Source organism: Choloepus didactylus, chromosome 10, assembly GCF_015220235.1.
Source record: "Choloepus didactylus isolate mChoDid1 chromosome 10, mChoDid1.pri, whole genome shotgun sequence".
Classification (NCBI taxonomy): Eukaryota; Metazoa; Chordata; class Mammalia; order Pilosa; family Megalonychidae; genus Choloepus; species Choloepus didactylus.
Genome location: NC_051316.1, coordinates 65,192,356 through 65,219,418, shown reverse-complemented (window position 1 = coordinate 65,219,418; position 27,063 = coordinate 65,192,356). Strand labels below are relative to the sequence as shown.

General features: G+C 37.7%; 1 protein-coding gene across 3 annotated transcripts in view; it reads left to right on the top strand.

The window, feature by feature from the left end:
* The window catches only part of BNC2 (basonuclin 2), a 314,550-nt gene that overhangs the window by 62,559 nt on the left and 224,928 nt on the right, over window positions 1-27,063 (top strand). For 2 of the 3 annotated variants that reach the window (XM_037797011.1, XM_037797009.1), the window contains exon 3: window positions 14,201-14,284. The exons of the other annotated variant lie outside the window; for it this stretch is intronic. In XM_037797011.1, the coding sequence (XP_037652939.1) occupies window positions 14,201-14,284 (84 nt within the window). The remainder of the gene's footprint in view (window positions 1-14,200; window positions 14,285-27,063) is intronic. 3 annotated transcript variants of the gene reach the window in all.

The following is a 27,063-nucleotide window of genomic DNA, read 5'->3' as shown; positions in this document are numbered from 1 at the left end:
AACAACTAAGAAAACTACAAAGAGAGTAAAAGCTAAATGATTAACCTTTTAGTCATGTTTCTTCATTTGTGTGTGCATACAAATGTATAGATTGATGCAAGTTACACAAATGGCTTGCACTTTATGCGTGACTTCTCTCTTTTTTTTTTTTTAGCTCAACTGTGTCATGGATATATTTCCATGTTTGTAAAGATAGATACCATTGTAATTTTTAATGGATTACTAGTATGCCATTGTACCATATTGTACTTAATGAGTTCTTGGTTTGTGGACACTGAGGTTATTGACAGCTCTTTTCTTTTATAAAGAGTGCTGTAACATGAACATTCTTGTTTGCGCTTGTATGTTTATTTCCTAAGAGTTAATTTCTTGAAAGCGGTATCACTGTGGGGCAAGGGGTAAAATTTTGCACAGGAGTTGGCAAGCCTTTCCTGTGAAGGGCCACATAGTAAATATTTTAAGCGACCAAATTGTTGCTGTAGCAGCTATTCAACTCTGTCTCTGTAGCTTCAAAGCAGCCCTAGACTCTATGTAAAGGAATGGGTGTTGCTGTGTTCCAATAAAACTTTATTTACAAAAGCAGGCAGCAGGGTAGGATATGGCCCACAGGCAGTAGTTTTCCCTCCCTTAGTTTGTTTTGTTTTTTTTTCTTTTTTTTTTAATGCATTTTTTATTGTGAACTTTAACATGTATGCATAACAGTGATAATTTTCAAAGTACAATTTAACAAGTAGTTAGCAAATTTCAAAGAATGTCATGGGTCACAGTTCCACAATTTCAGCTATTTCCATCATTGTAAAATATAATATACCTACAGAAAGGTGTTAACTTTCAATGTACAGCTCAACAAGCAGTATACAGGTAATTTCAAAAATTGTTATGGGTTACAGTTTCAGTTTCAGTTCTTTCCTTATTATGCACATTTTTTTCATGTGTTTTTTTTAGCCATTTGTATTTTCTCCTCAGAGAAATGTCGTTGCATATCTTTTGCCCATTTTATAATTGTATTGTTTGTAATATTGTCATTGAGTTGTAGGAATTCTTTATATATGCAAGGTATCAGTCTCTTCTCAGATACATGGTTTCCAAGTATTTTCTCACATTGCATTGGCTGCCTCTTCACCTTTTTGACAAATTCCTTTGAGGTACAGAAGGTTTTGATTTTGAGGAATTCTCATTTATCCATTTTTTCTTTTGTTGCTTGTGCTTTGGGTGTAAGGTCTCAGAAGTGACCTCCTAATACTAGGCCTTGAAGATGTTTCCTTCATTATCTTCTAGGGGTTTTGTGGTAGTTATTGTCTCTTACATAGAGATCTTTGATCCACTTTGTGTCAATTTTTGTTTAGGGTGTGAGATAGGGGTCATCTTTCATTCTTTTGGATATAGATATCCATTTCTCCCAACCCCATTTGTTGAAGAGATTGTTCTGTCCCAGTTCAGTGGATTTGGGGGCTGTGATGGTTAGGTTCATGTATCAACTTGGCCAGGTGATGGTGTCCAGCTGTCTGGTCAAGCAAGCACTGGCCTAACTGTTACTGCAAGGACATTTATGGCTGGTTAATAAACCAGAAGGCTGGTGTATTAAATCATCAGTCAATTGACTGCACCTGTAACTGATTATATCAACAAAAGGCCTGTCTTTGAATTCAATCGACCATAGATTTGGGGGTCTATTTCTGAAGTCTCAATTCAATTCCGTTGATCAATATGTCTATCTTTGTGCCAATGCCATGCTGTTTTGACTACTGTGGCTTTATAGTAGGCTTCAGAGTCAGGAAGTATAATTCTTCCCACTTTGTTTTTCTTTTTCAGAATGATTTTTAGCAATTTGAGGCCCCTATCCCTTCCAAGTAAATTTGATAATGAGCTTTTCCAAGACTGCAAAGTAGGTTGTTGGAATTTTGATTGGAATTGCATTGAATCTGTAGATCAATTTGGGTAAGAGTGACATCTTAACGACATTTAGCCTTCTTATCGATGAACACGGAATATCTTTCCATCTCTTTAGGTCCCCTTTTATTTCTTTTAGTAAATTTATGTAATTTTCTGTGTAGAGATATTTTACATCCTTGGTTAAGTTTATTTCTAGGTACTTGATTTTTTTAGTTGATATCGTGAATGCAATCTTTTTCTTGAGTGTCTTGTCAGTTAGGTCATTTCTAGTGTATAGGAACATTACTGACTTACATGTATTAGTCTTGTATCCTGCCTCTTTGCTGAATGTGTTTATTAGCTCAAGTAGCTGTGTTGTCAATTTCTCAGGGTTTTCCAAATATAAGATCATATCATCTGCAAATAATGACAGTTTTACTTCTTCCTTTCCAATTTGGATGTCTTTTATTTCTTTTCTTGCTGGATTACTCTGAGGAGAACTTCTAGCACAATGTATTTTTAAAATTTACTCCTGCAAATTCTTCTGTGTGCTCTTCTAGGGTCTTCTTCATGTCCTTTATATCTTGATCCATGACACTGATGTTTGCATGTTCTTCTTTGATTTATTGCTCCAATTCTGTGTCTCCTTTGGCTTTTCAATTTGGTTGTTTGGTTTATCCATATCTTCTGGTTTCTTCATATGCTTTATAATTTTCTGTTGTTTTTTTGGCCTCTTGGCATTTGCTTTTATTGATAGGGTTCTTTTAGGATACAGAATTATTTGAACATTTAGCTATAATTTGGCAGCACTACAGCTTGGTGGAGTGTACTTTCCCTGACTTGCCAGCAGATGGAGCTCTCAAGCCACCGCTTACCCTCAACCAGTTCTCCCCCAACTTCCTCTGTGCACTGACTGGGGGTCCAACCCATGTGGAAGTCTAATCAGTGCACCAATTTTCCATGTGCATTGGGGACTGCTAACCCTGTGAGTGGGGGATGTGCCCTGGGCAGTTTGGCAGGAGTCTGCTCTATGTCACAGTGGTCCCAGCCATTCTTGGAGCTGTGGATGGAGTATTCTGGGGCTGCAGAGCTATGCGTCTCAGCTTCCAGCTCAGATGCCCCACAGTCCCTATCTGCCATGTGCCTGCAAGTCCCTGGGATGGGTGGGAGGACTCTTGGCACTTCCATGCAGTGTCCTTGCCTCTGGGCTGTGCACACCAAGTGGCTCCGTGGAAGAAGAGTTGATGCCGTCACAAGTCCACCAAATCTCAAATTCCCTCACGTAAGCTGTTGGCTGTGGGGCTGCGAAGGGTCGTCTCCCCAGCCACCTGCAAAATGGCTGCATGGGGTATGATAAGCTGGAAATGTTCGTCTGCCTGCACTTGGAGGTGGGTCTGTGAAGGGTTATCACCTGAGCCAAGTGCTGAGGATGGTGCCCAGGGTGTGGAAGGCTGCTGCCCTCTGCACTCGTCAACTGGTTCCAATCGCCCGTTCCTTGGCAGCGTTTTGGGACAAACACTCACCGGTCTTAAACGCAGTCTCTCGTCTTCTCCAAGTACACTCTCAGTACGGGTGTAGAAGTCCCTTCCCAGCCAGTGGAACCCTAGAACTGCTGTTCTGGAGCACTTTCTGTCCTTAATCTACTGTTTGTCACGGAGGGGAATTTTGCTCTGTCTCGCGGAATCCGCCATCTTCCCGGAAGTCTGCCTTCTCCTAGTTTTAAACAAAGTAGAAACTGTTTGGGAGTGGAAATTCTACCCCCACTTGGTTATAAGCTGCTTTCATCGTATCTTAGAAATATGTTCGTATCTGTGGGCATTGTAATGGGCCAATTATTCTCTTTACAGATGTATGGCAATTAGTAGTTTCAATTTTGAAGAGATTATTAAGGGAGAGTTTTCATATCTGCCCCTACACCAAAGACTAGTAAGTTTTAAACCAAGAGCCTATATATGCTAGTATATGTTTTATCATTATATTCTACAGATTTTCCACGTTTATCGACACCTTGTGGGTGTCAACTTATATTGTGGTGAGAGGTTGTATATTTTCCCACCTCTAGAAGATTGCTTTGATGGAGGCAGGTTCTAGAGGTATCCTGAAGTAAACTGGAAGGAAAGTCCAGCAAGAGGAACTATCTTTTTAGCAAAACTCTAACACAGATCAACAGAGTGACCTTGAGTTAATTACTGAAACTTTACAGTCTAACTTATGCTCACAAGAATGCTGTGTGTGTAAAAAGTAACCTCTTTGCTTCTTGAGTTTCTGTAAAATAAGAAAATCATTGGCCCCTAACTGTCTTAAGGGCATTATTGAAGATAATGTGCAATAATAAAATAGTTGAAAATACTCTATTTATAATGTAGGAGGCTTGAAACCACCGTGAGTTTTAAAGGATTTACTTAGGATTTATTTAGCATGTATTTGTTGACCATCTGCTGTGTGTACATCAGTATGATAGGCACTTCATTGGGGGGTGAATACAAAGAAAATTAACTCAGTCCTTGTCCTAAGCGGAAAATAACTTTATACAAGTTCAGGGTTTAGTACTGAGGTCCCTAATTAGAGTAGAGCCTTGGAGGGGTGCTCCCATTCACCTGGGGGTATCAGGAAACTCCTTGGAAGAAGTGGCATTAGAAATATGTAGACCTTCAAAAATTAGAGTATTTCAAAATGAGCAGCATTAGAACCATATCAAATCAGGTTAAGCCCAAATCCGCATGCAAGAAACATCATATAGTCTGATTAGACTGTCTGTTAAGTATTTGTTATGAAGGAGGAGGAGAAGACAAAGCTGGAAAGGCAAGTTGGAGCTAGACTGTAGAAGGCCCAGAAGGCACTTTAATTGGTAATTTATGGGGAACTCTAAACATTTTCAAGGAGAAAATGCTTGGCATTTGAGGGATGGTGTAATGAAGCAGTAGTTGGTGAGTATGGAGTGGTTAAGTTGGGATTATCATGTAGGGGTTATTGAAACAGCTTGAACATGCACTAGTTAGAAATGATCTGGAAGGTGGAGTGGGGGCACAGCTAAGGGAAATGAAAGGGAAGGATCGACAGACTTTCAGAATTTACTTGGTTTGGGGAAGAAGGAGAAGGCTTTGAATTATGATCTTTGGTTCTGAGTCTTTGTCAGTTGAATTATGGTAGAAACATTGCAAAATATAGCAGGGTCAGGGGAGAGCTGTAGTAAAGGGGGCAATGGACCTGTTTGCTTTGCTTGTTTAGCTTGAGATGTTAACAAGTCACTTAGGTAGGGATTTCTAATGGGAACTTGAAACAGGACTGAAACTCACATGAGAGATAACGGTGGGGAATTGAGAGCACTGTTCACCTAGAAGGGATGGATGAAATCTGGGAAAAGGATCGGATCATGTCACCAGAAGAAAAGCTTGTAGAGAGAAAGTAGTATTTTATAGCATTATTTATCATTAGTTAAGTTGATGATGTAACTAGTTTCTATCTTTATGTGAGGCAGCTAACACCAAAAACAAACAGAAAACAAAAACGCAAGGCTCATTACATGTTTTATCAATTATGGAAGCATTCTGTTATCTACTGAGCTTATCTCTTTAGTGTCTAAAACCACTATTTCGGGAGTAAAATATGTTCAGCTTGAGGAAAATAAAACACCTTATTTTGTAAGATCCCCAAGGAAAACGTCCCTTTCACTTAATCCTCTGACAACTTCCTGAGAACCTCAGTAACAAAGAGAGGCTTAAATATATATTTATTACCTATCTGATTAGAAAACCACAGCTTTTCATTTCCCTAGGTGTCATCTAAGTTGAGATCAGTGCATTTGAAATTGAGGAGTAGGTGTCCCACAGAAATCAACTTTGTGTGCTTTTGTGCATTTTCTCTTTTTTAGTTTGGGGCCCTCAGCAAGCTTGGAAATGGAATTTGTATGGTATACAATTTGACTTCCGTCTGGATTTCATAAGTTTTTATCATATGAAATAGCAAGACTGAATCTGCCCTTTTTGTTTCTTCTCTTTATATTACCTGTGTTCAAACTTTACATGCCAAGAAAACCAAACACATTGATTCATTGATCTTCTGTGTGCTATATTACATAGGGGCTTTGCAGCATGGTGAAAGCTGCCCTGGCTCTCCTCTTCACAGCAGTTGGAATTCCTCTGGTTGTTGGTACAGTTTGTGGCCTTCCTTCAAGAACAGTTTTTATTGTAAGGTGAGCTCATGTCAGATGGATCGGATAGCCTAACCGCTATGCATTAACTCTAGTATTACATGTCCATTGTATTTTATTTCTTAAACCACGTATGGCTACAAACTTTTTAAAAATCATAATAGGTTTAATACAAGTGGTTCATTGGGTAACTTGAGATGTTAAGGTTTATTTAAGTTAATATTTGTTCTTACATTTGTGGCATGTAACACATTTTTTATATCCTCTGCCATATTTTGTTCCTCAAACCCCCTTTTCTGCTTTCTCATGTGTAGTTTTCAATCTACTCCTTTCTCCTCAGTATTAAATTTAGGGAGAGAAAAGAAAGCCTTTTGATTTGTCCCATGGACTCACTTTGTGCCTCTGATGAAGTAAGATAGAGTTAAATCCATCTATTTTCTTCCAAAGTGAACTTCTTTCTGAAAATGTGTCACCCCTCCAAAACAAATAAAAATAAAAATTTTGGTGGCCTGATGTTTAATCCTTGAAAGCAGCATCTTTCCCCTCATTGGGGATAGTTAAATTCGTCCTCATTCTTGATTGCCTGTGGAAAGCCAGGGTGGGAAGTGGAGGGGAGTTCAAGGTGATCAGGGTCACTTTAAAGTGCTTTTACTTTAAAGGCTGAATTAATTTCTCTGTCCCCAAATCATTTCTTTTTAGTATTTCAGTATTCCTGGAGTTGGCCATTGTGCTGCTCCTTAAGTTGCTTTCCCATTTTGGCTGTCTCTCTAGCTGGTTCTTTGGTGCCTTCCCTTCTCTCTTTCACATAGTGAGATTTTGGGATAACATGGATCTTATGCCTTGGTTTTTGCTCTTTCCTTTTCTGTCTTAAAAAAATTTTTTTAAGTCATTTCTCTTCTAAAACTGAGTTATAATGCAGAATGGGTTTGCCTGACAAGTTCTTTTTTGGTTTTCTGATTTACCTCGGCTGGTGGTTCTCAAACTTGAATTCTCACCAGCATAACCTTGTGAAGGCAGGTGGCTGGACTATATCCCCAGAGTTCCATCATGTGGGAATCAGCGAAGGGCCTGAGAATTGTATAGTTCAGACTCATTCCAAGGGGATGGTAATGATGCTCCTGGGCTCAGGACCTAGACTTAACGGTTTTGTCTACCAGTTAGCTGTCCCCCCCCCCAAGGGGGTTCAGTTTCTTCTGATTTTATTCATCTGTATTCCCTGAGAACTCCTTATCTTCCTAATTCATAGGTCAAGCCACTAGCCTGAAGGAGAACTCAGAGAATTGCCTTATATTTTAATTGTGAAGGTCTTGGTTGGAACAGGAGTGGCTGATATGTGAGGTGTGCTGTTTCTCTCTGATCCCTACAATGAAGATTTTAACAATCATTTGTAACACATCATTCTATTAAGCCTTCTAAATGTTTATTGGAGTTGGCCCCTAATTGAACTAATTGAACTGCCCTATTTTAAGCATATATTGTTTTGGTTTTTCCAACTGTGTACACTATTCCCTTTGACCCTTGAGACTTGCTCCCACCTGTCCTGAATTCTCTCCCTTGGTGTCTCACACTCCTCTGCCCTTATGGTAGTTGTGTGATGTGATGTCCCTTTTGTGTGTGGACAGGGAGGGTGATATCTGGGAAGGTAACGTTTACTGAGTACTTGGTGTACCTACTCCCTGCTTACCTAGTGGTTCTTACTTGTGTCATCTCCCTCAACCTTGCATACCCAGGGTAGTAAATATTATTCCCATTTTACAGATGTAGAAAACAAGGCTCTGAGATAGTAACTTACAAACTTTGCACAAGGTACTGCAGCTGGGATTTAAACAGGTCTTACTCCAAAACCAGTGCTCTTTTAACATTACCTGCCTTTTAGGATATTTGGAGTTGGACTTTAAGGAGAGAAAGTTACTTGAGTTGGGCATATATAGGCATACGTGAAATTTCATTTAATGTCAGTTGTCAGACCTACAATGTATATGCCCATAAACAGCAACCTATAGTGTTCAGTTTCCAAAATACTGAATTACAAGAATGATTGCAAACCAGTTAGAAATAATTTACCTCTGTACTTTCCTTTCTTAACTGTAAAGCCCCTCGACGGCACAGATACAAATACCTCATTCTCATTTTCTTCAGTGTTCAAAACCACGTAACACAAGAATTGTAGGAAATAAACAAACTCTGTCAAATGATAGGACCCTTTTCTCCTAAATTGCTAGCAAAGTAGTCGAAAGAACTTTGTCTCAACTTCGTTTCTCTCTTTTATCAAATATTGAGGAAGACCAGTGATAGGCCTCGGTTTTCTTTTAAAAAATAAGAAGAAACAATGGAAATTTCCTCTCCTCCTTACTCATCTGATGTGGGAATTAATATTATGTGTAAAGCCCTTTGAGTGTTCTATAAGAAAGATTCTGTGTAATTTTAGGATTATTCATGGTCCACTGGGTTCCTCGGGGTGTCACCAGGGAAGGGAGATTTTTACCTTTTATCCCACATTTCACAGTATAAAACCAAGGTATTTTTGTTGTTGTTTGTGGCTGTAAAAAATCTCCTGAATTGTTGCTGCAGAGGTTGCTACTATCACAGAGCCGAGGGCCCAGCTCACCCAAGAGAACCAGCTCCTGAGGCAGAGGAGGGTGAACTAGTTACATAGCTCCTAGCTGTCCTGCAAGGACTGGCCGCCTCACCTATCCCTCCCCCAAAACTGCCAACCTGTTGAACAGTAGACTCACTTACTAGGTTGACCACTCCCTTCTCTCACCTCCATCCTGTAGTTCTCCCTTCTGGGATGACTCCAGAAGGGAATCTGTTTCCCTCCAGCAGCTTCTGCTTCCTGCTCAGTTCTTCCCCCAGAACATAATCTCCATTCCTTATAATATTCCTGTTGTTTCAAACTTGCTTAGCCTAAGGCTTCTGCTAGAACGAGTGTATTTCTGGCTGTTCCGTGTTGGAAAAATGGAAGAACACTGTTCTGAATCACTGATTCCTTTATGATCAGTCAGTGGTACTTTCCTTCTTAAGCCTCAGTTTCAACAGACGTGGTCCTTCTGGGTCTTATCTTGGAATTCCATGGTAGAGAAGGGGTAGGCCTGGAATGTTGCCTCCTAGTTAAATCCTAAGTTGAAAAATTAAGGTATGTTAACTGCACATCCAGGAACTGGTCTCCCGTTGCTGTTTGCAGTTTTTGTATTCATTTATATTGTAGCATGTTTAGCACACAACTCCATCTTTGTAGTATTGGGTAATTTATTAATTTTTTCTTCATCTTCCTATCCTCACATGCACTCCTGCCTAATTTATTATCAAATCTATTTCACTTAATGATCTTCCTGAATTTTTTGTGTTATCTGAGTAAATTTTCCCCTTGCTTCTTGGCATTTTATAACGCCTGCAAGGCTGAAGTTCTTTCTTTGCTTCTCTCTGGCTTGGACAGCACTTGAACCCATCCATGTCCCAGAGTCCTGTGATGGTTCTCACTCTCTCTCTCTGTCTCTGTCTCTGTCTCTGTCTCTGTCTCTCTCTCTCTAACCAATTATGTCTATCCATTTTGTCTACCCATTCTTTTACAGGTTCTTCTTGTGTTTCCCTCATCCCTTCAACACTGCTGAGCTGAAACTACCAAAACACATATACTTCAGAACTAATCTGGGCTTTTGGCCAGTTTAGCCGAAGAGACTTGAGCTAACATGGAAGTTTGTTTATTTAGGTTCTGACTTTTATAGTACCTATCAGGCAAATGCCTACTTGAATGTTTAATGTTTAAAAGTAAAATTCAATTTCAAATGGGTCCAGGATCTGCAAGAAACACCCTTGATTCCGTAAGCCCTTTCCTCAATATTTCTTTTCCCAACTTATCACTTCTTTGCTTCTTTCTTTCTTTCCTCCTATGACTCTTTCCTTATGCCCATTCCCATAATCCCCCGACCCCTGCCTCTAGCCCCCACACCCACCCCATGCAGCTTCAGATATTTTGAATGTTAGTTCCCTTTTACAATTTGGCCAACGTAGCCGGGGCTTTTTCTGTCTTCTTTTCACAAGTCAGGTCTCTAACAGTCTTTATGTGATCTCAGTAAACAAAGAATGTGAGTGTATCTGTGAGTGCAAGAGAGTGTGTGTGTGAGAGAGAGAGAGCATATGTGTGTGCGTGTCTAGGAAGCTTGCCATATTTCCTCTCTGCCCCATAGAAAATGTGTTTTCTGGAAGCCCTTTTGACACTGAAGTGAATGCCCACTGGCCCTCCCTTGCTGAATTCTCCTGAGAGGAGAGAGAGAGGCCTTTATGCTTGTTGTCATATCTTTTGTTTCTGCTGATTATACACAAAGTAAGTTGTAAATAGCTCTCACACACCATGATTCCTTTGAGGTATGTACAGGAGAGGAGCTATGTATGTACTCAGCTTCAGCTTCCCCTGGGGATTCCATAGGGTCCCTTTCAAGGCCTCTCACTTCCTGTTACAGCACCAGAAGAATGAAATTTAGATGAGTACTAGCCAATTACCTTCCCGTAATTAAACCTGCAGTATGATGCTTAGAAAGAGTAGCCCATCAGTTTAGTATTTCTCTTCGCTTTTTAAAAAACTTAACTGTGTTGTATATTTTGCTTTTAAAGTTAAAAGTAAAAAATAAATTTAAAAAAAAGTTTCCGTTGTTACTAATACTACTCAGAGGTAAAAATCACTGTTAAGACTATGAAGTTCACTGTAGAAACTTTGTCTTTTAGTATGGTAATTAAACAGAACTTAAATGCCTGCATAAAGAAAGTAGATAAGATTTGAGTTCCCCCAAACAGTTTAAATTTTATATTTCAATGAAACCAGTAGTTAGGTACGCACAATATTTTATCATCTTATTTTACAGTGGAGCAATAATAAGGAATTAGACAATTTATTTCTGATGCTTTGTCAGTCATTTTTTGATCGCTTATAGCCAGCTGGCTCACTACTGAGGCTTCTAAATCAAAAGGTGAAATGTGATGTGCCCAGTTATGAGTAATTAGGTTATCAACTTTTATATCTTTTGTATTTTCTTGATGAATTAGGGAAATTATAATTTGTTTTTCCCTTGAAAAATTTTCCCTGATAATTGACAACACTGTTTCTGGTGGATGGGGTTGGGGAACAGGGTATTAGTAAACCTCGAACCCATCAGTGAGTGTGCAATTTTGTTGTGCAGTTTTGTTGTGAGTACTTGGATATCAGCCTAAAAATACAGCCATTATAGCGCTGCTTCCCAAGACAACAACAACAAAACAAAGACCAAATAATTTTCCAGCATTCTAATTTCTCTTTAAGTTTATATAAAGGCAACTCTTAAAAGAGAATTGCAATAGGAGATGGGTGGGGGGCACATATCACAATCTCATGTCACAGTCTTTGGGGAGAATATGTAGAGAGACAGGATGGGATGCATAATAATTAACATGAAAAGTGAACATTTTCAGGTCAGAGGATCCAAAATAAGAAATTAGCTCTGAAAAAAAAAAACAGAGAAGGTTTGAAATAAAATATCCCAGCAATTGTTGTGGAGGTAGGAGATTCATGGGTTTACTTTTTTTGGTAATAAAATTAGATTTATATACATTTGGAAATGAACTCTAAAAGGTTAGCTTCAATTTGTGTTTTTGTTTTCTGAGGTGGATAGGATTATTGCCTTCTACAAATATAATTGTACTCAAAGTAAACATGCTGTCTTTGATCAGTTTTTTTCAGTCTCAAATCGTTCTATTTAAATTAATTTCATGCCTTTCCCAAGGGATGATTTGTGATTTAGGATAGACTTGTAGATTCTAGTCTTCATTCTGCTACCACGTTGTTGTGTGATGTCTTAGTTTCTTTGACTGTCAGTTTCCTTACCTTTAATATATGGAAGTCTACCTTTCATGGTTCCTTTTGGAATTTTTCAGTTCAGAAATTCTAGGATTATAAATCTGCATACTACCAATTTCTCTACTAGTTCTTTTTTGAGATTAGTATTGTTGAAACATACTGGTAGCCCGTCAGAGTTTTCTCCCACCTGACTCATAAAGACCTTTTTCGTTTTCTTGCAGAAACTGTATTTCTAAATACCTGAAGTTGTAATTGAGTGTAATTGTAGTTGTTTAACTTTCTCCTTTCCGCATAAGAGTGCTTATAAAATGTGTTCTGTGACTGCGAGAGGAAAAAAGAACTAGAAGCTTAGTGTTTGCAGTATTACTATACATTTAATTTGCAATATATACATTCTGGCTCATGGACTCTGCTAGTAGTTACATTTATTGAGGTTTTATAGAAAGCCTTTTTTGGGGGGGGAGTGTTATCATTTTGATACATGGATTATTCTATGATTAATTTTAAAAAAATTCCTTCTATTGCCCCCTAGGGATAATTAGTGTAGCAGAACTCATTAGTGCCCCTCTGGATGTCAACTAAGGGTTGGCAAGAGTGTTATTCCTTGTGTGACATAACACAAGAGCACAGTGTCTCTGCGCTTCTCCATGCTCCATTTCTTTCTCATTCCTCAATTTTAGAGGCTAAATTCTCTTTACATTGGTTATGTTGTCCTAACTAAAGAGCAAGTATTAGGTCTTAATTTGTCTTAACACATTCATTTATTTTATTCTCTTCTTGTAATTTCTTTCATATGAAATGTCAAGAAGTGTCTCTAGAATGGATGCAATTATTAATATTTTTTATTCACTTCTTTGAAATATGTTCTCGTCTTTCTTTTCTTTCTCAATTTTTTTGGTTTGAAATTGGGCTTTGCAGCTGTCTAGCTGTGTTACTCTGAACTAGTTATTTTCCTCCTCCAAGTCAGGTTTTTCATTTGTAAAAAGGAGATGCTCGTATACCATAAGATAGTTGAGGAAAATACGGTTAATCTGTATGTAGGGCAACTGGCACATTGTAAGTGTGCAGTAAATGTGAGCTCCCTTTCCTTCCTGTCTTAAGCTCCACTGATGAAATTCATGGGTCACAAGAGGTTAATGCTGAAGAATTAAGATGGTATTCTGTCCATTTCACCTTATTGGCATACACAGGAAGCAAGAATGAGACTGGACTGAGTGTTTTTTTAACACACTAGTATATTCACTAATAAACTAGCGAAGTGAAATTTATTGAAAATTTTCAAAGTTGGGAGAAGCGAACTAATTTGTGGGTCAAAGGAAGTGGTAAACACCCTTTAAGGCAGCATAGTTTGCAGTAAACTGATCTCTGAACAAAGAAAATTGATTAGTTCAGATTACCTTAATCAGAGTTAATAAAGTGAAACACAATGTCAAAAAAAGGCTTTACTAGGAAAAAAAGACAGGTGAACTGAAGGTGACTGATGGTATAGATTGAAATTCAGTTACATATAGGAAGATAGTAGAAATAGTATGTGTTTGGAAATACTGAGTAGTGATTTAGAGAGAATTTTTCTAAAGAAAACAAGTTTAGAAGAAGCTAAATCCTTATTAATTCATCTTGGCAAATATAAAATAAAGTAAGTAAGTGATGGTAAGCAATATTTAGGGCTGATAATTGACTAATTATAAGAGAGAATCATAGTTTTGAAAGGGAATCTTTGTGGCTTTCACTGTAAAAATATAGAGCCAGAAACATTCACTAAGTTATAGCTGTTTTGGGTTGGTATTATGATCATTTTTATTAATTAGAGCAAACTTATAAAACAAACCTCTTTAACTTAATTTAAAGGTAGTAAGTATAAATAAGTATAGAAAAGTAAATTGGAACTAATTTATTAAGAGCTGAAAGAAATTTTAGGAGTGCATAGCATCTACATTTCTTAATCTCTGCATAAGAAAATTAAGGGACAGACTGAAAAAGCATGTGAAGCAGAGATTCAGTGTTTCTATGTTTTTTCTTCCTTCTCTTCCTCCCTTCTTACTGCCTTCTTCCCTCTTCCTCCTGTCCACAAATATTTACTAAATGCCTTTCTCCTACATGCTGTGGATATAAGGGTAAGCAAAATTTAGGTGGCTCTTTCCTTCTTGGACTTCACCATCTGACAGCTAATAAACATGGTTGATGATATTTATGATATATTGGACATACTAAGTGTCAAGGGCGTGTCAAGCTGTGATAAACTGTTTCAGACCTGCTGCTGGGATGTCACTGCATCTGCCTAGGTGAAGTGTGACTGTGTTACTTCTCAGCAGCCTCCACAGCCAGCATCTAACTTGGCCGTATTCCCCCAGGTTCCAGTGGCATGTGCTGGCAGAGTGCTGGGTGCAGACTTTTGCCCAAACCTGGAGGAGCCAGACCAGAGGCTGGAAGTCCAGGTTGGAGTCTTACTGTTTTATCAGCTGGGGGTGGTGTGACAGCAACAGTGACTTCTGAGGGCCATATAGATTTTTCACTGCCATCAAGTGAAGGAAGACCATTGAGACAGGTGTGACAGTGTGACAGAGGGACCAATGTGTAGCATATGTGCAATGGAAGGACCTTTTCAGGATGAGTGGTCTATAATTGGAGATCATTCATTTACTCTGCCAAGAAATAGTATATACTGTGGTGGATAAGAACACGATTTCTGAAGGCTGCCTATTTAGGTAGACACAAGTCAACCTTTGGTAAATCACTCAAACCAGCTGAACCTCAATTTGCTCATCTACAAAATGGAGTTTTACTACCCAGAGTGGTTCTGGGGATTATAAGATATACTGCATGTCCCGCAGTAGCACAGGAATTGACACATGGCAGTCTCTCGGTCACTGTTAGCCCTGTTCTGTTATTACTTATCACTATCCTGTTTTAATCACTGTGCTAAGCACTGGAGATATAAGGGGTGTGTCACAGTCTCCCACTCCAGGAAAAGAGCAGCGTTTCAACTGTAAAAGAAAGACTTAATGATAAGTTTCTTCTGTCTTCATGGAGTGGGAGATATGTCCAGTCATGCAATATAAGTTCATTAGCAAAGTACATTTTTCTGTAAAAGTATTACCTTGGTATTCGGTTTATATTTGTTGTCTTCCTGAGGTATCAGAAGCTCTTTGGCATATTGCAAATTAAAAATATAAATATGACATTTTGGCCAAAGGTATGTCTCTATTTCCATGTATCTTTTACTATTTAAGGAATGTATGTGCCAGTGATGCCAAGATACAGCTGAAGTTTCAAAACATGGGTGACATCCCCTAGCATAATATATAATCTTAGTTTTGAAAAGGGGTCTTGGTGGCTTTTCATTGTAGTATGTATGAGCAAACTCATACTTTTTTAGGACCTCCATTTGGCATCATTATCTAAATTTTCAGGCTTGTGGATGAGTGCAGTGAGCTCAGTTTTAAAACATTTTTACTGATTTAGACACCCCACATGATAAAAGAGAACGGTTTTTAGAGTTGACTTCTTCACAGTGGGAAGAAGGGTGGAAGGGGTGATAGGAGGAGGTTTCAGCTTTTATAGTACTGAAAGGAACACCATCTCTTGCACACCTGCTCTTGGCCTAGGGAAGACCGCATGAGCTCTACTGTGCCACAAGCTGGTGCTGTCTGGGTGGTGCGTGGCTGGGATACAACAGAAAAGCAGGTGTGACACATATGAGACATGCTCATGCATTTCCCAGTTTTAGAAAGCTAACAGCTTGTATGTGACACACAAATGCAGAGTGATGGAAGACTTTTTTGTGGTGAGTAAGGTGATCCTTGACCTCTTTGGGTGGGACAAGTGATATTCTTCAAACACATCACCTGGAACAGACTGTCATGGGTTATTGTTGGATAATCTGTTTTTTAACCTTGAGTTATGGTGCAAAAAGAAATGAGTTTTGCAGACTTGAGTGTGTGAAATAAAATGGAAAAAAGACCTTTGGAGCACATTATTTTGACATACCAAGAGGGAAAAATCTGTATTTACAAGTTTAAATGAAGCCCTGTTTGTAGATAGTTAAAAAGATTTTGAACTTGAGAATTCAGCATGGATCTTGCAAAAAAGATCTCATTCCTTAGCATTAACGAAGAAGCTCTGATTTTATTGGATTCCTCATCTCACAACACCATTTTGGCAAACTGAGTGGAATATGGTGAATTGATGAATTAACTGGGACCAACTTGAACATTTCTCCCCCCTCCTTAAATCTGGCTTCCATGCAGTTAAAAATATTTGGTAAATATCCCTATAAACTTGACACTTAACATTTTCTTTAACAGGTAACAATTTCAGGGCTGGATTTTAGCTTCGACTGTTCACTTTTGCAATGGCATGTATCTTGGTCCCCCACCCCACTCCCACCCCCCAGGACTAGGGAATGAGCCATTTCTTATTTTTTACTTCAACTGTATACCTAGGGAGCTCATTCACTATAGAACTTGCCAGAGCCATATAGTTTTCTTGCTTGGGTCTTGGACTTTCCTCCAGGGCCAGGTATTATAACCACTACAGGATTTGCTGTTTGGCCTCTTGATTCTGAGAATAACCTCTTGTACAGCTCAATTTAGGAGCAATGGTTTGTTTATATCCTTTCTTACAAAGGATTTTCGTTTAGACATATAGCCTCCATATCTGGTTTACTTTTATATTTTAGCTGACATGAGTTCTCATGATTGATGGAGACCCTTCCTGCTGCTACCTCCTTCCTTTTAACACTTAGCCTTTTATCCTTAAACTTTGAGATTTCTTAGCAACTTTATCATTTAACACTCTTTCTTGAATTTATCTTTGGTTTTAAATGACTGTCATCCTTGAAGTCTGCCAGTCTTGACTGTTGCAGGGGCAACTACTGTGCTTTTGTGTTAATATGCTTGATTTGGAAAACAAGCTGGAAATCAAAACTGATTCACTTTCTAACTTTATTTTCCTCTTTGGCTTTTGAAGTAGATGTGAAACTTGCATGGTTAGCTGATGTAGCAAAACACTGTGCTTGTATACAACCATCTTATTGGAAAGAATTATTCTTGTTTAGATTTTTCTTAATTAGTGTTAGATATTTTATTTTTAATCAGACAAAAGTTACTTTCTCAGTCTATCTGTGCCTCATTATGTATTAAGTTGTTACAGTTAGCCCATCACCGTTCCTTTTTTGGTTGGGAATTCAAGATGTGGGGTTTGACTTGATATTTTTCACCACTAAAGTGCTTAGAAAATTAGAGTAAATAATGAACCACTATTTCAGTATCAGATTAGACACAATTTACTGTGATGTTTCATAAACCACAGACTCCTTTCTTCTGTGAATGTGTGAAGGATCACTTTTTTTCCAGACATACCAGGGTGCAAGTGTAAATTTCCATAAAATTTAAATGAGGTGCTTCCTGTAATTAATGAACAATTGTGGCTGCTCTCTGGTCTGCATTGTAATTAACCGTGATCAGGCTTGTTTAGTGATGACACTGTTCCTGTAATAATTTGACAAGCTACTGTGAATTTGCCAGGTTATTAAACAACCTGCAGCATTCACTTATGGAATCACAGGGATAAGCTTGGATGCTGCTGCTAGTTAAATATACTATAAGAGTGAACCAAAAGCTGCCTACTTAAAGTTATCTGCCAGTATGAACAGATTTACATTCCTACGATTTGGGGAGAAGTTAATTTTGAGTGGGGTATCTAGAAAACTTTTTATTATGTGATAAACCTGTTGGTGCAAAACTGGTCATTTTTATGAACTCCATAACGAGGGCAACAAATTCCCTATATTGTTATCAGCATTATGGACTAAATAGAATCAAGGATTCCCCTTCCCAACCTATTAAATAGGTATGATTATTTTAAAAAATAACAAACAGTTCCCTTCCCAAATCCATTTACAGCATCCCCTAAATACAACTTCACTATTTTTAAAATTTTTCTTTTAGAAATAGCAAATGACCTATGCCAAACACAGCTGTGCTGCAGGTAGAGAGCTCTAAGTGGACTGGTGGCCTTATATCCACGGTCACTAGTGCTGTTCTCCCCCACACTCCCCTTCAGGTTAGGAGCTGTTCAAAACGGTACTGTCTGGTTACTGTGGTGTCTTTCATTCAGATTCTGTTTATTGACTGAACCGCAAGGATTCCTGCCCAAAGTACCAGGCGGTCTTTGCTTCACTGATTTTGATTTTCTAACATCAGCCTTGGGGTTGATTTGAAAAATGTACGTACACTGCAGCTTTAACAAGTGAAGTGACTGCTTGTTTTTGACCATGGAGTAGAGTGTATCTGAAGATCATTAAATTGGGGTCGGGGGTGGGGGGCAGGTTGTGGTGGAGAATAAGTGTAGTAGTCATTGTACCATTGCTCTGTGTGTGTGTGTGTGCGCGCACACGTGCACGAGAGTGAGAGAGAGAGAGAGAGACAAACACACACACATGGTTTTTGTCTTTTCATCTTCTCCAAGAGCCAGAAAGTTTCCTGCCGTTCTCTTTCCAGCCATTGACAAATGATTGCCAGATGTGAGATCTTTGCAGTGCTCTTTCCCTCAGCAAACCTGCAGCGATGGGATATTTGATTCTCCCTTGCCCATTTCATCTCCTTTCCACATCTGCCAGGGACACAAAAGCAATACATCCCTACATGAGAGTTTAAAGTTTATTCAGCTCCTTTTTCCCCTCCGATAAAGTGTTTGGAGACAACAGAATGAGGTCCATATGACTCCGTCCTGACTTGACTGTATGAAATTTGTTGTTTATTTTACTTATCTACCTCGCAGTAACTGAACTATTTCATTTTAGTTTCGGTGCATGGAAAATTTGATGTAACTCAGGGAGTGCTGAGAGTTTCCTATTGTTGTCTGCCTGCTTGCAACTATGCCACCAACTCAATCTCCCCCTGCTTGCCCCGATTCTGATAAAAACTAGACTAGAGATTTCATAGGACTTTCTGGTAATTTTAATAAACTGTCAAGATATTAAGTATGGAGTGTCTGGTAAAATTAAGTAGTCATTCAAAATGTAAGTAGTCGTTGATGAGGGAGAAAATTCAACTCATTTGGCTTGATTAACTTACCCTGTCTCTGCGTCCATTGTCAGAGTTGATGGGGATGGGGTCCTACTTTTAATCCCAAATAGCTTATGAAAGAGAAAGTACACTGAGTTTTGGAAGCATCAGAAATTAGCATGTATAGGCCACACACATAATAAGTAACATGCACAGAAGCCTTTTGCAGCTGCTTGGAATCTATACTGATATTGATTTCTTTACTCATCTTAGTTTAAAAATATTTTCCAAAATGCCTTTATAGTTCATGTTCATACTATAGGGTGGGCTGACACAGGTGGCCTTTTTGTTTTCCTATTACACGTTTTGGCAAACCAAAAGGTCTCTTATTCCCTGAGTAAGACCAGCATTTTTTTAAACATTTAAAAAATAATCCATAAAATGCCTGCCACATGTTCTGTAGTTGATGGAAATGCTTTCCAAATTAAAGTTGTAGCATTGGATTCTTATTGTAAAAATGCAAGAGTGTTTACTATTTCTGCTTTCCTTTTTGCCACTTTTGATTGTGTGAATTTATGTTTTCTGTGACATTTAAATGAAGGTCTACGTTAAGATATCTGAAATCTGCAATAAAGAAAATTATTTTCTTTGTTATTAAGGACAAGTGGTAAACCATGGCTTTGCCCATGACAGAATAAAAATAGAAGGAGTTGTATAGTCCTTTTATTACTATTTTATTTAAAAAAAAAAACAAATCTAACAACAAAAACAAAAAGCTATCAGCCCCCAAAAGAATAAATCCTGCTAAGCCTAAGAAAAAGGGATAAAGCTGTTTACCAGAAATAGTCAAAATGTTATGTTTCTATTGGATGATTTTATATAGTGGGATAGAAGATAATTGCCATTGAAAATTAGACATTGATTTCAAACTGTTAACACTAAAAAAACAAAATGATGCTCATGACGATGTTGGTGATAACTTAAACAGCACGCTCCACCCTCCACCCCCAAACAAAGCCACAAAACCCCAGAAAAGGTCCCTGTGGAAAAGTTTTATGTTATTATTGTTCTTCGACATTCCCCGAGGACTGACGCCATGCTCTGTACTTCAGTGGATGCCAGTGGTTGGGAAGGTGGAGGCGAAGAGCTCTTTCATAAAACAACAAGGTTAGAAACTGCTGTGGCAGGAGCCAAGTTCCTCCAAGTTTAGATCACTTCACATAATTTGCCCTCACTAATGCATTTGCTGGTTTCTCATGCCTTCCTGCATTTTCCTCACCATGGTTACTCTGGGAGGCAGAGAGGTGCTAAGCAATGGAGGTGTCATCCGGCCCGCACACCTAGGGAACGTCCTTCAGAGGACGACTTGTCACCAGCCGTCAAAGAAGAGAGTGGCTTTGTGGTCTCTGAACATCTGGCAGTGCTGCACAGGAAGCTGAGGGGGTGTCATTAATTGTGATGAAATAATTTAAACCATCAGGAATAAATGAGGCTGTTAAGCTAAGTTCAGATTCCATTTGCCATGCACATGTGTCTAGCAGCCTGTATGTAGTAAAAAAAAAAAAAAGAAAAAAAGAAAAAAATTGAATTATATTAGCTCCTGAGTAGAAGTGAAACAGATACTGTAAATGAAACAAGTTGTTGTGTAGTGATGACATCGTGTTGAACCACTTCATAGAGTTATAGTCTGTAGGATCAATAAATTGGAAATGGTATATTATTTAATGAATTTTTACATAAAATAATTCTTAGGGAATTGAGGACTGTTGTAAGTGACCTCTCTGGTTTATTGGGGCAGAGAGAGGATGGGTAGGTGGATGGGTAGAAAGAGGCAAGCCACCAGGTAAGGGGTGAGGGGTGGTTCTTAGCATGCTAAACCAGGCTGAAGTGATGCTCAGTTGATACCTGTCTGTAGAGTCTGGCTGTGAGTACAATATTAGTTTCCACGGCTCTGCCCACAGACTGCAGACTGGATGACAATTTCTCTCCAGTGATCTGCTGTGGATCTCCCTTTGACAGCCCCTTATGTTTTGGACATATCCATGTTGTTTTCTTGAGATTAAAAACAGCTCTCTATAATGACAGGATATTGCTGGTATGTATGATTTCCACTAGGACACTAAATTTTTCAAGCAAATGAACGTATTTTTTAAAGCATTGCATTCTCAGTGAACCCTGATTTCAATAATAATTTTCAGGTGTTATGGAAAGAGGCAGCCTTCATTTCTTTACAAAGGAAAGACTGTCAGGTTTGGAATGTTGGGGCAACTCTGAGGTTTTGCGCACTAACGGAGCAGCAGTGTATAGGTTCCAAGGTGCATTTCTGAAATAAAAGTCATTCCTTTACACCTGAGAAAAGTTTTCAAATTTGAGCTTTTATTTAAAAATAAACAAGGAAATTGGAAATTGGAAAAATAAAATGACACTAAGTATAGAAACATCATTTTTTAATCATTGGAAAGGTAGTCCCTTTATCAAAAAATAGACACAGGTGATTGCCCAGAGGACTGGTAAGTACGGGACAAGGGCCATTTTACAACAACTTCTTAATCGCCTTTTGCTCCCTCAGAGCTCTTTTCTACTTCATTGCCTTTCTCTTTTCCCTGTCGTGTGCTCCCTTTATTCTTCTTCCCCTTTTCTTCCTCCATTTTTTCTTTTCCTTTATTCTCACCTTGTTTCATCCTTTTATATTCATTCCTCTTTAAAACCTGTTTCTCATTCTCCATCCTCCTTATATGTTTATAGCATCGACATGAACTGCAATTCCTTTTTTCATTTATAGTCTTAATTTTCCTGCTACTATTTAAAAGATTAATATTCAGATTTACTTAAGTTATAAGATTAAATTAAGTTTCATTTTTACATAAAGTTGAGTGAAAATTGGTGGATTTTTTTTTTTAAAGAACGTGAATGAAACTTGATTAGCTTTTTTTTTTTTTTTTTTTTTTTTTTTTAATTAAGGTATCCAGAATGCTCTCTATGTTCTTTTTCTCTGGACTCCTGAATGGAATTGCCATGGGTGAAAGTAAGCCAGAAATTTGTGGGTACAAATTCGCGTCTCCCTTCTTACTCCGGGCTTGGGTGGAAGGCATTCAGATTGAAGCAGTAGAGGTTCCTGACTTCAGGCATGTTTTCACTGAAGTTTTATAGAGTAACCAGTAGTTAGGATATTGTTTCTGTTGTTTTTATCTTTTGGATTTTATTTTAATTGATGAAATAGAATAGGAAGACTTCAATTCTTCAAACCTATCTCTAATAGTTATAGAATGCATTATTATTATTATATAAATATATTTTTATAGCTTGTGGCTAAGCAGAAATTAGAAAGAAATTTCATATGTCTTGACTATTTAAATATTATTCATCTTAAAACAGTTTTATGGTTTTTTTTCCTCAAGATAAGAACTTCTTGTTGAATGTAGAAAATGTTGGAACAAGATAACTGTGTTTTTCTTTCTGTACTGGAAGATATCACTGCATTCTGTAGTTTCTTAAAACAAATAGGAAAATGGTAATACATTCAACAGTTGTTTGAAGTTGTCTTTCGGAAGTATGTTAGTAATATAGGAAAAAGCAGTTTCATGAACTTAAGTTTTGTTTCTCTCTCTCTCTCTCTTTTTTTTAAGTTTGATGGGGTATGAACTGGATGCCCCTGTATATTTTCAGGACCATCTTTATCTTTCCACTGCTGTTATTACTGTTACTCTCTGCATAAGTAGCATAAAATTCCTGGAATCCTGTATCTTGAATTATGTATTTCAGGTACATTGTGGATTAAATAAGCTTTGGTTGAGTGGCCTGAGAACTTAACTACATTTGGCATTCTTTCTCTTAATACCACTGTTTCTGTAAGAGAATGCTGTCTAGATTTCAGATGACCAACTTAACACAAGCTGTTCATGTTGGGAACTGCCAGTATTAACATGGGATAAATTGAATAAGATAATTATATTTTATGTACGTTCCTAAGGCACAGTCATAGTAGCTTCATAGAAGACAGAAGAAAATAGGAGGTATCTTAATTCTTGGTTTAAATGGAGAGAATTACTTGTGTTTGTGTGTGTGTGTGTGTGTGTGTGTGTGTGTGTGTGAATGTGCATGGATTTTGTGTATACTTGCATGTATATCTCATTACACATATCCATATTTTTAAATGATATACCTGTCTATATTCTATTTGACTATTTTCTTGGAAATAGTCAATAATTAATATTGAGAATGCTTAGTGCCCCCATCCCCATATACAAAAATATAAAAAGTCTTTTTGTTTGAGTGAATACTGGAATCTCAATTTGTGGGTTAGATTTTTAGGACTCAGCATTTTTTTCATATGCCTTAAAAATTTAAACCAGGAATGTTTCTGAAGTTATGTAACTTTTCGTTTTACAAATATGGAAACTGAAGCCCAGGTATCTTAAGAAACTTACCCAAAATCATATAGCTAGAAAAAGAGTCCCTATTTCTGATGCTTCAGAGCCTTCAGGACATTGTTTACTGTTTTTTTGTTTTTTTTTTTTGCTTTCGAGTTCAATAAATTTTATATAATAGTGTTTTAAATTTTTTCTTGTCCCAGAAAGTTATTTAACTCAGCATTTCCCACACTGAAATGGACTGTTTCAGTCTGGCTTTTTTTCCATTTTTATAGCGTCGGCATGTTATGAGGTTAGGTGGTATTGGAAGCTGTCTCTTGAATGTTAGGAAGTGGAAATAGTCGCATCTAAATAATTCTCTGTTTCAAAAGAAAAATGCCATTACAGACTTCTGAAGCATGGAATTGCCTAAGGACAGTGCTACTCTTTAATATTCAATAAGTACCAGTCCAGTTTTCGTGGAGCATAGAGGCAGACTGAGTCCCTTGAAGTATTGTTACTATAAAAACCATCTAATAGGTGCCTTTTTTGAGGGTCGTACCGTGTTTGCATGCTATAAAATGCAAGTTGAACAGATAGGGTCTTTGCCCTCTAGGAATTTATAATCTAAAACAGATAATGTGGTTGACATATGTTATTGTATTACGTTCTTACAAATAAACATTGATCAAATACATAAATATAAGTTTTAAATCAAAGGCAAGTAAAAACTTTTTTGCTTGCCTGATTAAATAAGTAAACAGACATCCTCATCCCTACACTGAAACTATCCATGGAGATTGTAAAATGACTAAACTACACAAATACTGACACCAGGATACTTAATGTTCATAATTTTTAAGACTTTTAAGAGTCCTGACATTACTAGGAGGTCACTGATAGCTTTTGTGAGTGGGTCTGGATTCAGAGATGTTGTTTTTATCTTTCTGATTGAGGAATTTGGATGAATTCACTTTCCCCCATCTCTGGAATTTTCCCATTTCTAAATGTTGACCCATGGTACTTGCTATTGTAAACCAGCATCCTGGAGTACACTTTAAAAATTGTACACAAGCCCTCAATATTACTGGAAATTATGCATATTTTTAAAATCAGCTGCTTTTCCCCCTAAATCTCTTAAGCCACTAGAAACTGCATTAAAACAAATATAGGGGTTTAAGATTGATGCTGTAATGAGATGAAATTATTGTATGTCTGAAAAGTTTTGGTTAGAATATCGGTAAGAAGAAGTTAACAACTTTGGAATGAACAGGTTTGGTTGTAAGTTTGGTTAATGCTATACCAATAAAAATTTAAAATCGAAATGGTAGGTATTGAGTTTGATACAATATTTTCTTTCTGTATGCTTCCGCTTTAATGCAAGGTATTTTAACAGTCACTTCTTTTTGGAAGTGCGGGCGAATTAAAACAGCAACACTGGGAGGACTAAGCGTGAACCCGTTTCAGAGTTCAAAATATTAAAAAAATGTCTATCCCTACCCAGTGTAGGTGTCTGTCTGTGTAAATTAAAGCATGTGGATGCGTAAATTAATTAGAACAGTCACTGATATAAATCTGACTTATTTGGTATACTGCTGAAATGAGCATTGTTTATAAGATTATCTTGTTATTCAATCTCTTCTGTATATATCTGGCTTGTTAGCATTATGAGGTAATAATACAATTAATGTGATGATTGTATAGTTTCTCTTGGTACAGGCCTGATCCTGCAGGCTTTTCTTGACTGGGATTTGTGTATATAGAAGACCATAAGAACTGGAAATTTTAATTAGCAAAAATATTTTCCCCCAGGTTTCTTTTTTTTTTTTTTTTTTTTTTAGTATCTTTTAGGCTATTCCTTGGGATTTTTATTCTTTTTGAACCATTCATCTGCTGACCCCAGAAGAGTGAAAAGCTTTCAAATATTAATTTCCCCAAATTGTTCAAAATTCATTATGAGAGCTACCTGCTATCTTCCAGCTATACTGTGCTCTGCTACTGGGTCTCAAATGAAGAGAAACTTTTACTTATAAATGAAGCCATTAAGAATGTCTTGAATAAACAAAAGTTTTTTCTTTCTTTGTGCAAAGGAATTTTGTTTATACCTGTTAATCATATAAGTCCATGTCTTAACACATGCAAGACACTTTCCTTATCTTGTATGTGAATTGGAAAGCACTCCTGTCAGCTGGAGAGCAGAAAACAGAAACATTAAAAAACAAACACACACACACACACACACACACACAAAACCCAGGAATCTAAGTGCAGAAGAAAATTAATGTCATTATCCAGTATTTAATGCAAAATTTTGGCTGTTTTGTACTTTCATTTACTCTGTCTCCTTTCTCCTTTCCCATACCTGCCACCCAACCACCCTCTCAGCCCCATGAAATTAATTTTTTATGTCCCCAAATGAAAACTCTGTTTTTGTTAAATTAAATCAAAGTTGTGCATTTTATTTACCTTTCTCTCATGTTGCTCAGTTACTCCATGACATTATCTTATTGTTTAACAGAATTTGACATGGCCTTCCAACAATTTATTAAGTTGCAAAAGAAAAAATGTCACAGGTACCCTCTTGTTTTAATTTCATGAATGAAGTTTGATGGCTAGAATTTGTTGTTCCTACTTAATCTCATAGAATGGATTTAGAATAGTGTCCTTTTAGGATTTTGTGTATTGAAGTTATGAATGTGATGTCTTAATATTCTTTTTTTTTTTATTAAATTCAGTTTTATTGAAATACATTCACACACCATACAATCATCCATGATATACAATCCACTGTCCACAGTATGATAACATAGTTATGCGTTCATCACCACAATCTATCTCTGAACATTTTCCTTACATCAGAAAGAACCAGAACAAGAATAAAAAATAAAAGTGAAAAAAGAACACCCAAATCATCCCCCCATCCCACCCCATTTGTCCTTTAGTTTTTATCCCCATTCCTCCACTCATCCATACACTAGATAAAGGGGGTGTGATCCACAAGGTCTTCACAATCACACTGTCACCCCTTATAATCCACATTATTATATAATTGTCTTCAGGAGTCCAGACTGCTGGGTTGGAGTTTGGTAGTTTCAGGTATTTACTTCTAGCTATTCTAATACATTAAAGCCTATGAGGTGTTATCTATATAGTGCATAAGAATGTCCACCAGAGTGACCTCTCGACTCCATTTGGAATCTCTCAGCCACTGAAACTATTTCGTCTCATTTTGCATCCCCCTTTAGGTCAAGAAGATACTCTCAGTCCCACGATGCCGGGTCCACACTCATCCCCGGGAGTCATACTCTGCATTGCCAGGGAGATCCACAACCCTGGGAGTCGGGTCCCACGTAGGGGGGAGGGCAGCGAGTCCACCTGTCGAGATGGCTCAGTTAGAGAGAGAGAGGGCCACATCTGAGCAACAAAGAGGCACTCAGGGGGAGACTCTCAGGCACCATTACATACAACTTTAGACTCTCCTTTGTGGTAATGAGCTTCATAAGGGCAAGTCCCATGCTTGAGGGCTCAGCACATCAAACCGCCAGTCCCAATGTCTGTGACAACATACGCTAGGGGATCAGCATCTTAAAGTTTAGAGATAGGCCTTACAATTCAGGGATAGAGTTAACTGCTGTAAGAGCTTACAATCTAGGGACTATTACAATTATTGTATCCACGTTAGGCTATGTTCTAAGATTCAATTCTGAGTTTACACATTGTAGTTAGTCCATATTAGTGAGGCATCATCCCTCTCACCATGTTTTCTCCAACACTTTTACTCCTATATATATATTTTCCTACAATTTTATAGAGTTATATTCACATACCGTACATTTATCCACAGTGTGCAATCAGTTG